Source organism: Equus asinus, chromosome 6 (assembly GCF_041296235.1).
Source record: "Equus asinus isolate D_3611 breed Donkey chromosome 6, EquAss-T2T_v2, whole genome shotgun sequence".
In the NCBI taxonomy this organism is placed as follows: Eukaryota; Metazoa; Chordata; class Mammalia; order Perissodactyla; family Equidae; genus Equus; species Equus asinus.
Genome location: NC_091795.1, coordinates 30,076,658 through 30,088,021, shown reverse-complemented (window position 1 = coordinate 30,088,021; position 11,364 = coordinate 30,076,658). Strand labels below are relative to the sequence as shown.

General features: G+C 52.0%; 1 protein-coding gene across 1 annotated transcript in view; it reads left to right on the top strand.

The window, feature by feature from the left end:
- The first annotated feature begins 1,292 nt into the window (after positions 1–1,292).
- Positions 1,293–11,364, top strand: part of TCF7L1 (transcription factor 7 like 1) — a 144,907-nt gene continuing 134,835 nt past the window's right edge. The window contains exons 1-3 of the mRNA XM_044771798.2: positions 1,293–1,923; positions 2,007–2,070; positions 2,309–2,436. Of these exons, the coding sequence (XP_044627733.2) occupies positions 1,681–1,923; positions 2,007–2,070; positions 2,309–2,436 (435 nt within the window). The 5' untranslated portion in view covers positions 1,293–1,680. The remainder of the gene's footprint in view (positions 1,924–2,006; positions 2,071–2,308; positions 2,437–11,364) is intronic.

Sequence of the window (11,364 nt, the reverse complement as noted above, 5' to 3'; positions counted from 1 at the left end):
AAAAAATCAGGCATATCTGCTTGTGTAAACAATAAAATATGTAGTCAGTAGAAAGCAAAACTGTCCTCTTGCCTATGCTCTCTCCCAGAAATATTTATTGACAATAATTTGGTGTGCATCTTATCAGACATTTTTCTATGCAGGAACAAATATCCGTATTTAATTTTTTAAAACAAAAATGAAAGTGTGAGCACCATATATACTGTCTTTCATTTTAGAATGTTTCTCCAAAATCACAAGGATCCACACGTGCAGGGGCCTCATTCTGGAGAGCTGGTTGCTGCCTACTCTCACTGTGAGAAAGAACCCGACTCATTTTACCAACCTCCCTGCTGCTTTGAACTTCCTTGTATCTATGACTTTGTCCCTGTGTGGGGGGATCGCTGGAGAAAACTCTGCCGATTGTGTTTCAAATAGTTTTAGTTATACCCATACTGCCATACTGCCTTCCAGGCTGCTTTGAAAAGGGATGCTCTCAATAATGGGTCCCCACTGTGGATGACACAAGATCCACTTTTTCAAACTTGGAGAGGGAGGCTATCAATGTGAATATAACAGGCATTTCTTCAGGCATGAGGCTGGTTGTGTACTTTTCATATGCTCATTGGCTACCGAGGCAGCTTTGCGAACGGCTTCAGAGGTCTGAGCAGACAATTTTCCTTCGCAACGAACCAAATGCTAATCCTTTGTGAACCCAAGATCAAGGACCTAGTCCGGAATTATGGGAGAAGGTGATCTTTGGGATTTCAGCGGAGGGTGACTCTGAACGAGGTCGAAAACATGGACTAGCGCGGGGGACACGATGGAACCCCACAGCACAGAGGAGCGGAAAGCTGTCCGGCATATTCCGGGGTGGCATCAATTTCCCTAATCCTCTGCCCGGTGCATCGGGCGAGGACTACCAGGCCAGGAGGGATCCCGCGCTCCGAGGTACTCCAGGCAGCGAGTGTCCCCGGCCGGTCTGCGTGTCCGAGGCTTTCCCGCAGGGGGCAGTGCGGCCCGCCAGCGCGCGGATACGGTGGGAGGGGGTGTGGAACCGCTGCGGAGTTCTGGGGGTTCTTCGGAAGAAAGTTAGGGGATGCCTAGCGGTGGGGGCGGGACTGCAGCCGTCCGCTCGAGGGAGGGGGTAAGGTCGCGCGGGTGCGGGGTGCGGCGCTGCGGAGAGGGCGAGGGCGAGTTTGCGGGCGAGGGCGGCGCGCGCTGCGGGGAGGCGCGGCCCCCGGAAGGTGTGAGCGAGCGGCGTGCGAGTGTGAATGCGAGTGTGTGCGCGCCGGAGCTCTCCCGGTTCCGCGAGGCGCGCGGGTGTCAGCTTGCAGCCGGGGCTCCTCCCTCCGGCCCCCCTGCCCAGCCCGGCGGTCCCTCCTTCCTTCCCCGCTCGCCCCTCCCCGGCGGGCCAGGCGCTGGGACGCCCCGGCGGAGCAGGCGGCGGCGGCGGCGAGTTGGGGAGCGCTGGGCTCGGCGCAGCCGGAGGGGCCCGAGCCGAGCCGCCCCCGCCCCGGCCCGGCCCGCCGGGCCCGCTTCCCGCCGGGCCACGCCCTGTCAAACTTTGTTGCTGCGGCCGCCGCGGCGGAGAGCGGAGCGGCCGGGCGGGCGGGCGAGCGGGAGGGAGGGGCGCCGGGCCGGGCCGGGCGCGGGTGGCCAGGGGCTCCGGGAGCGGCGGCCCCGGCCCGCGGCCCCACCATGCCCCAGCTCGGCGGCGGCGGCGGCGGCGGGGGAGGCGGCGGCGGTGGCGGCTCGGGCGCCGGGGCGGCCGGCGGAGGGGACGACCTCGGGGCGAACGACGAGCTGATCCCCTTCCAGGACGAGGGGGGCGAGGAGCAGGAGCCGAGCAGCGACAGCGCCTCGGCGCAGCGGGACCTGGACGAGGTCAAGTCGTCCCTGGTCAACGAGTCGGAGAACCAGAGCAGCAGCTCGGACTCGGAGGTGAGGAGGCGCCCGCGGCCGCCCCCGGGGGACCCCGGCCCCGCGCTCGCTCACCCGCCCTCGCCTTTGTGTCTCCTCCGCAGGCGGAGAGGCGCCCGCAGCCCGCCCGGGACGCTTTCCAGAAGCCGCGGGACTATTTCGCCGAAGGTACGTGCGGGCCGGGGCAGCCCCCGCTCGCGGGCCCCGCTGCGCTAGGCGCCTGGGCTCTGGCCGCCCAAGGTTCTTGTCGCCCCCGCGGCGGTGCCCTGCTCTCCGCCCCTTTCGGCCGCAGCCGTCCGGGGGCGCGCGTGGGGGGCGCTCGGGTCCCCGCTTCCCGCCTCGGGTCCCCTGCCGCGGCGCTGTCCCGGGGGTCCGGGCCTCACACCCCGCTTCGTCTTGCCCGCAGTGAGAAGGCCCCAGGACGGCGCGTTCTTTAAGGGTCCCCCCTACCCTGGGTACCCGTTCCTGATGATCCCGGACCTGAGCAGCCCGTACCTCCCCAATGGACCCCTGTCTCCCGGAGGAGCGCGCACGGTGAGTGCCTGTCGGGTGGCGCCGGGGCGGGTGGGAGGCCGGGGCCTGCTGGATGCGCCCCCGGGCTCGGCGATGGGTGGGGGATGGGGCCGTCCCGTGAGGATCCTGGGCAGAAGTTGTTTGCGGAGTTGAGCTATTTTGTGGCGGCCGAGCGTTAGGCTGCGCTGGCCAGTGCGTGGATGAAAGTAAAGTTACTTTGCATTCTCCTCTTTTGCTCGAGAGAGGCTTTAGGGTCCATCCGGGGTCTTCCTTGACCTCCAAAATTCTTTGCTCGCACTAAAGGAAAAGTTGGATTTGTGCCGGCTTTTGGGGGCGGGGGGGGGGGAGGGTCTTGCTTTCCTTCCTGGAAATCGGTTAGCTTTCCCTGGCAATTGGGCAGTGGGCCGGGGGAGCTGGGTTGGCGACGGTGCCCCGACTCCGGTTTGACTGGGCGGCTGCGAGTTGGTTCCTAAGAAACCCAGTATTCGTGGCGGGTTATTCACGCCTCCCTTTCCCACCCCCAGCCTTCGCGCGGGGGCCTCAACTTTTCGTGGAGCTCGGGATTTTAAACTCGCCGAGATGATTTCGAGAGCGACCCGAGGCATTCTTCAAGTTGAGGAACTTGGCTTTTTCCCCCTTTGTTGCCGGCTTTTCTCATTTAAAGCGAGCGCTGCGACACTTTAAACCTGTTAATGGGCGCGCATTGTGTGCTGCGCGCTGGCATTTAGAGCCGTGATTAAGCAAATTGACCCGGCCCCAGACGACGTGCAAATGAGGGCGGATTCCATCGTCCCCTCCCTGGCTCGAAACCCCCGCCCCCCGCGTCGCGAGGGGCGCAGCCCGGGGCTGGCGAGGCTTTTGTGTTCCGGAAGCCGCCACCCCACCCCAGGGCCCCCAGCCCAGGTGCTAGGTCCGATGGCAGACCTCGGGTGAGCGCCTGCCTACTGTGTGCCAGGCTCTTGCGCGCTGCGGCTTGGGCGCCACGCGCGCGGTAGTGGTTCTCTTTGCTTCCCGCCCAGCTTCCAGTGCCCGCCAGTTCGTTCTTGATTCCGAGGCAAGAGGTGTTGGCGCCTTAGGAACCGGGCCCGACGAACTCACTTTGGCCTCAAGCTGCCCTTAAATAATGGTCAGAATGAAAGGGCCGCCTGAGACACCCTCGGTGCTGAAATGCGAACCCTGCTGTCCTGGTGCAGCGGTCGGTGGAGAGCGGAGGCATCTGCTGTGGGTTCAGTGGCGGTGTTCTCCTGGCCAGCTGGGACGTGGGGGTGGAGGTTGGGGGCTCTGACCAACCGAGAGGGGTGCAGCACCACACAGCCCTCACCTTTCAAGCAGGGAAGACCCTGGGGGTTTGAGCCTGCTTTGGAGCATCCCAGGAAGTCCTGAACATAAGCTGGTTGTGGGGGTATCTGGCTGTTACTTTTTCTCATTCATATGAAAACAGGTGCTAGTAAAAGTTGAGCAAAACAAGCTGCAGCAACTTTGTTCACATTTTCACTGATTCCTTCCGTGTCCGCAGATGTTGCTCCGTTCTGAAAGTTATGGTGGCGTTTCTGTAATTTTGTGTGTGAGAGGGTTATGCTTCTAAAGTCTCGTTTTTCCATTTTTCCTTTGGATGTCTGAAAAGAGGAGTCTGGGAGGCATTAACATCTGTGAGTCAGACGGGTCTAAGTCCTGGTGCAGATAAAGTCACGAGAAATGTCCCTATTTTGAGCAACTTTCCCTGAAGCAGGCTATTCCTTCCACCTACCTACTTCTCATTAGGGCATTTTGATTCTTACTCTTTGAATGGCGACTCTGCCAACTGCCTGTCTTCGTCTTCTGCCCCCTGGGGAAGAGCCCAGCGGGACAGATTTTCTGTTTGTGTCAGTCCCTTCCTTCCTTCCTTCCTTCTGTCCTCTTCTACACCCTTCCTTCCTTCTACCATCTTGCATGTTCTTTTGCCGAAGGACTTCAAAAGGCTGATTCTTGCTGGTACTGGGGATTCCTAATTACTAAGTCCAGATCTCTGTGGGATTTTTGGAGCCCTCCTTGGGGAAGCCGACCTTTCCTCTCTGTATGTGTGACTGTCCCTGCTCATCCCTGCGGCTGTTCCCTGCCCTGGCCCATGTTGCCATCCTCCTCTTGAGCCTTCTCCAAGGACACACTCTCTCGCTCTAGACCCTTCCTAAGGGACTTAGTATGTCCTGTCCCACTTTCATACCTATGTCTTGTCTCCCTGGTGAATTGCGCTTGCAGAAGTCAGTTCATTTCCCCCCCGTTGTTTCTATGCCCTTTTGTGCCTATCATTGTGTCCAGGCCTGCCTGGTTACAAAGTTCATTGATGTGCCGGGGAGGTTTCCTGCGGTTATATTGGCTCAGTGGAACCTGCTAATTTGCCCCTAGCCTTGGGCACCGCGGGCTGTCAGGAAAGCAAGTGAAGAAACACTTAAGCACTTGATTGTCTGGACTATAGGTTGAGATGATGCTTTTCATCTGCGTGATTATATTAATGTAATTAATGTGATTGTTGCAAACTATAGGTGCAGACAAAGTGGTCCTGTGTTGGGCAGTCCCAGCCTGGTCAAATGAGTGTAGATAGTTGTGGAGTAGAGGAAGGGGGAAGGAGGTAGTTGAAAGGTGGGGGAGATACCTGGAATATATGATCTGATCTCTCTCGGCATCCTAGGTATTTTTTGGTTTCACCTTTAAATTTCACAACCTTAGGCTTTGCTCTGTAAGGCCTATAAGTGGTATAAAGTTGGGTGACCTCTGTTCTCTGCTGCTCTAACACTTTCTGGAAATACCAAGCCAGAAGCAAAAGTGGGGATTGGCTATAGAGTTTTCAGGGTGTTAATTGACCCTAGGAATAGCAAGGAGCAGGACTGCAACACGGTCACCCACTGGCCTAATTCCTGCTGGGACAACTGGGGGCTGGCCAGTCCTGCAGCCCGGCCGCCTCCTCCCCATGCATTCCCTTTGCCCTCCACTCTGGTTTGGCTGGGAGACTGGGAAGTGGCCTCTTCCTGAGGCTCTTTAGAGAAGAGGTCCCCTTAACCTGGGGTGTGTGCCAAGCCTCCGAGCCATGATTCATTCTCATCTGGAGCCCTGGGGACCCTGTGGCCTAGGAAGAGAGGCATAGCTGCCACAGACCATCTTTCACTCCTTCAAATAGTCACCCCGAAATTATACATTCGTTCATGAAAAGGCTTCACAAGTTTACTAAACCACCCCGGTGCTGTTGACTAGAATGTTGTTGGGAAAATGTAAGTCAACACGGAAGAAAGTGGATGGCAAAAATAGTTTGACTACCAAGAGCCAAAAAGAAAATGCTGCCTGTGGTTCAGCGAGCTAGCTTTAAAGTGATATAGAGTAGTTTGACTGCGCCCACAGTTTGAGTGCTATAATGGCATTTTGGAAAAGAACACCTCTGGGTAGGGTTGCTGAGGAAATCTGTAGTTTTTGCATCCACTTTATAACTTTCTTTTTTTTTGAGGAAGATTAGCCCTGAGCTAACTGCTGCCAGTCCTCCTCTTTTTGGCTCAGGAAGACTGGCCGTGAGCTCACATCCATGCCCATCTTCCTCTACTTTCTGTGTGGGACGCCTACCACAGCATGGCTTGACAAGCGGTGCCATGTCCACACCCGGGATTCGAACCGGTGAACCCCAGGCCGCTGAGAAGCAGAACGTGTGAACTTAACCGTTGCGCCACCGGGCTGGCCCCCACTTTATAACTTTAAGAGCGGCTGTTGTGCAACTCCAGCACCAGTTGCTCCACCTTTCTCAGACCATCTCGACTCACATTTCTGTATGAAATTGTTCTCTTCTCCACATAGGTGCTTGTTTTTAAGTCCTTTGTGTCTGTGCTTCCCCTGGGCAGTCTTGTCGATGTCCTGGGCCCTCCTGTTTTCTTCCTGACGCAAAGGAACCCGAGCAGAGATCTCTGTGTACGTGTCGAGAAGTTTTCTGTTTTTAGGAGTTGTATGTAAAACTCAGTAAAACCTTTTCTTCTGGAAGATCAGTATAAACATGCTGCTTTTGGTAAAATTCTTTTCAGCCATTTCATCTAAATATAACTTCTGTTCCATTTTTTTCTAAATATAACTCAGGGTTTAATGAGGGCTTTTCACATGGAATGAGCTTTTTTGAGGGCCCTGCCTGCGTTACTGAAGTTTTGGCGCTTAGATTGCTTGCTGGGTGACAGTTGGCGACAAACTCGGTGGAAGGACTCAAACCCTGTCAGTCTTTCTGCTTTGGGTGGGTGGGTCTAGCAGGGAATACCTGCTTGCTTTGTTATAATTTTGGAAGGTTATAAATAGGTCTCATTCTTCATTGATTTCTCTTCTAGGGGTTCTTGAGGAGAAAGTAGGCTAGCACACACACACACAAATCTAGCCTTTAATAGCAAGTGTTCCAGTCTTTACACTGGTGTGCAAAGTTATGCAAAAAACTGTGGCGTAAGAAAGAATTCAAATGATTAACTTGTTGGAAAATCTATAATGCCAAGATCCTACTTACATTGCAATTTAGAGTCAACTTTTACTTGCTACACTGGGGAAATTCAGATTGGCATCCTTAAGATTAAGTCGTAACTCCTCGACCTCATCTGATATTTATTGAGGAGGTATCATGGGCAATGGCTGAGCGACTGTGGGAGATAGGATGAATTAGACACAGCCTTACCTTAAAGGACTTAAAAATTGAGTTAGGGAGAAGTAATATTAGCATAAACCACTATAAAGGGAAGTCTATGCTGAGAGTCAGCGAAGGCCACAGAAGAATTTTCAGAACAAAGAGAATAGGAGAATTGTTCTGGGCTGGCATGCTCAAGGAAGGCAGATGGAGGAAGTTGTTTTAAACTAGTCCCTAAACTCATTCATTCTTTAATTCAAAGTAATTTTTGTTAATTATAAAAAATTTAAACAGTCCAGAGGTATTTAGATGAAAAGTGGAAGTCCTCCTTCCCAGCTTGTCTTGAGGTAGAAGCCAGCACAGGGAGAGCAAAGGCATGGAGGAAGGAAAAGTTCGGGGCTATTTGGGGTAATTCCTTCCATTTGCCTGGAAGGATCAGGCACCATGCCTTGAATGCCAGGGGAGGAATCTGGTCCTATTCAAGAAGCAGTAGAGAACCATCGCAAGTTATGCTGGGAAGTGATGTGACTTGTACATGTGCTTAGAAGGATAATAGTTTTTGGCGGGAGAGGACCTGGAAGGAGCTAGAATGCTTAGGAGACTCACGGGAGTCCAGGGGTGAGGTGAAAAGGGCTTAAGAGCATCCACAAGGAAAGGAAGGAGAGGATGGGAGGGACTGGATGGTCGCTTGAATTGGTGCAGGGAAAGGTGGTGCCAGAGGCAGAGAGTGGCTGATGTGACAAGTAACTCCTGGTGTCTGAGCCTGGGTGATCTGGGCTCAGGTCACTTCTTGCAGGTGGGATCCTGGCCTGCTGTCCTTCCCTCCCCAGTGCTGGGCAGATGCTCGCTGAATATTTTGGCAATAACAGAGCTCCCGTGTTCTGTGAGAGGCTCTCACTTGGAGGAACTGCTGAGTTTCATTGGAGACACATCGGGTTTGAGGGGATATTGAGGGGATTTGGAAACCTCAGCAACTGGGTGATGTGGGGAGCAAGAGAAGAAAGGGAGAGCATGCTCAGAGCAGAGGAAGAAGTCACTGAAAGAGGGTGGAAAGGGGCACTTGCCAAGGTAGGAGAGCTTAGGTACTGCAACCACATGGAAGCTGGAGGGAAAAAAAGAGGAGGGGTGTCCTCAGTGTCAGATGCCACAGAGAGAGGGGACAAGAAGATCGCGGGGTTGAGAGGAGCTTTGGGGATTCAGCTTAAGAAGTTTTTGGTGCCCATGGAGAGAAGTATTCCAGGCATATGGTGATGATAAAGATAGGGAGGCAGAGACAGTAGCTTAGGGCTTCCCAATCTGGTGCCAAGGCACAGTGCTGTGGCCTGGTCCCAGGGTGTGGCCCATCCCTCACTCTTCAGCCAGAACCCCAGATCAGATTCCCGCAGTTGCGAGCAGCCTCCTCTCTCTACCCCTGTGTATCTTACACATTTCACCTCCTGTCTTCCGTAACCTGGAAGATGTTGGAAAGCCAGACTCTGGACAACCCATTTAAGGCAATTGGCTGTGGCAAGAAGTGGGAAGGGAAGAGCTGCAGGCTTTGGAGAGAGTATACTTAGGATGCTGGAGTGGGAGCTTGTTTGTAGGGGCAGGAGGATAGACTGGAAGATGAATGGGGGAGAAGACAGGAGGAAGAGGAGATGAGACTGAGAACTTCAGGAAGAAGACAGTCTTCATTGATGGAGGATGCTTGACAACAGGTGGTGTTCTCCCAATTTTGCAGACTAAGCCCAAGAGTTGAAGATGGAGATGTAGAAAAATGCAGAGGTGGAGTTGACAGAAATTGAGTAGGGAATGCATTGGATGGCTAGATGGCTTTGAGATTCTCAGTAAAACCAAGGGCAGGTTGGCTGGGGCAGGGGTCCTGGAATCTTGCTGGTGGTAGGGAGACTACAGCCCCTTCCTCTGCACCCCGTTATAAAGCTGAAAATGTTGGGAACCTTTTAGCTGTGTGTTAAATAATGAAATGTGTGTGCATTGATCGAAAGATATGACACACTTGGGAAATTTTTCCTTTTCTTATTGTCTGGAGCTGGCTAATTTTGAAGGAGGATGGAGATGGGAATCAAAATGTACTCATTTGCAGTCAGGGACAGGTGTTGGGGTGTGATAAGTAATTGGGGATGGGAAAGGACTGACTGCTTAAAAACAAGTAGAAAACTGCCCCAAATTGGCTAACCTAATAGTGTACTTTTGCAGGAGATTTTTATATGTCCCACGCTTTATTATCTTCTCCCAAACTGGATTGGATTTAGGGAACAATGAAATAAATGCCAATATTCCAAAACCTTGGGATTTAGGAAGGAAGGGACTTGCCTTTTTGTCTACGGTGTGTGCCGCCCAGTGAACAACTCTGTGCAGTTTCCTTCTGAGACGCATAAGGTGACAGAGATGCTCTGAGTTCCCTCAATTGACGGATACCTTTAAGGTTCTAAAATAAATTTCAGACTCCTAAATCTTCCCTTTTCGTTATGTGTATAGTGAGAGATTTGCATGGGAAAATGAACATTTAGTTTAGAAATATACTTCAGGTTTGAAAATAAAAATCATAAAAATGTTTTCCTAAACATGGCCCTTTTCAGGAATTTATGTGGAAGTGATAGGGGTGATAACTCTAAGGACCTGGAGTCCTCAGGACAGGACGTGAGCTCATACTCACACTCTCACAAGATGTCAGAGCCTTTTAGAAATCTAGTTCATTCAAGGGGAGGAACAAGTGTTCACCCTGATTATAGAAAATAAACATGAAATAAGTATAAAGGAAAAATTCACAGAAGAAGAAACTAGGAATGATTACCAAATATGTGAAACGTTCAACCTCCCAGGTAGTCAAAAAATGCCAGTGAAGACAAGAATAATTTTTTGACCCACCAAATTAAAGATTTTGTCTTAATAAGACTTTTCAATGCTGGCAAATGTATGGTAAAGTGAGTGCTTTCATTTGCTGTTCTTGAAAGGTGTAAATAGCCCCAGCCCATTCGGAAAGCACTTGGCAGGGCCGGCCCAGTGGCGCAGTGGTTAAGTGCGCACGTTCCACTTCGGTGGCCTGGGATTCACTTGTTCAGATCCTGGGTGCGGACATGGCACCGCTTGGCAAGCCATGCTGTGGTAGGCGTCCCACATATAAAGTAGAGGAGGATGGGCACAGATGTTAGCTCAGGGCTGGTCTTCCTCAGTGAAAAGAGGAAGATTGGCAGCAGTTAGCTCAGGGCTAATCTTCCTCAAAAAAAAAAGAAAAAAAAAGGAAAGCACTTGGCAATGGCTGTTAAAACCTTAATATTTTTCATAGCTGCTGACCTGCTAGGAAGCAGATACTTGTCATTCCCATTTTGCTGCTGTGCAGACAGACTTGTAGAGGTCAAGCATCTTGTTCAAGGTCACACTACTGGTAATTAACAGTGCAGAGATTCGTGAGTCCAGTCTGGGTTCTCCCATTCCGCCCTTGTAACTTTACACACATGCCTGGTAGAACCAGCTCCTCCACCTCTTGGGAGAAGGGCAGCTGACCTTTGTGTCTCAGTTTACCAATCCTGATGTGAGTTATCAGTTGGGGTGGAGGGTGGGTAGATTTGCTACAATTTTACAAATTGGACCTGGGCATGTACCTTCCCAAGTAAACAGTTGTATGAGTGAGTGAGTGGCTGTGGTTTAAGTTGTTCCGCCGGTACTGTGGTCCAGAGGGGTTAAATAACCTTTAGTGGGCGGCCCCAGGAACTTCACCACCACACGCTACCCTCTTTCAGAGGAAAAAGTGGTTGGCTACCAACATTTGAACTTTTTTGAACTTTGGGACTGTTCCCCCTTATCCAATTCGGGGGAGCTGGAAGGATACACACGTGTGTCTTTGGTGTGGAAGACGGCGGGAGGAGGGAACTTGCTCAATACCCCTGCAATTTGGATTACAACATAGCTTGGTTAACAGACCAAGCTCTGGTGAACCGCATGTGCAGATATTATTTCCCTATTGTTCGTTTTATAAAATATTTTTTAAATTTGTTGCTTTTTATTTAAGTTCTCTGTAAGTTAAAAATCAGTCCCAGTCATCTATAACTATTTCAGTAAGTTGACTATTAAAGAAAAAAATACTAGGGGCCAGCCGCGTGGCCGAATGGTTAAGTTCACACGCTCCGCTTTGGTGGCCCAGGGTTTCACTGGTTTGGTTCCTGGGTGTGGACGTGGCATTGCTCATCAGGCCATGCTGAGGCGGCATCCCACATGCCGCAACTAGAAGGACCAACAACTAGAGTATACACCTATGTACAGGGGGGCTTTGGGGAGAAGAAGAAAGAAAATAAATAAATACTAAGCATTTACGCAGAGAATTATTTTGGGAATTGCAGAGA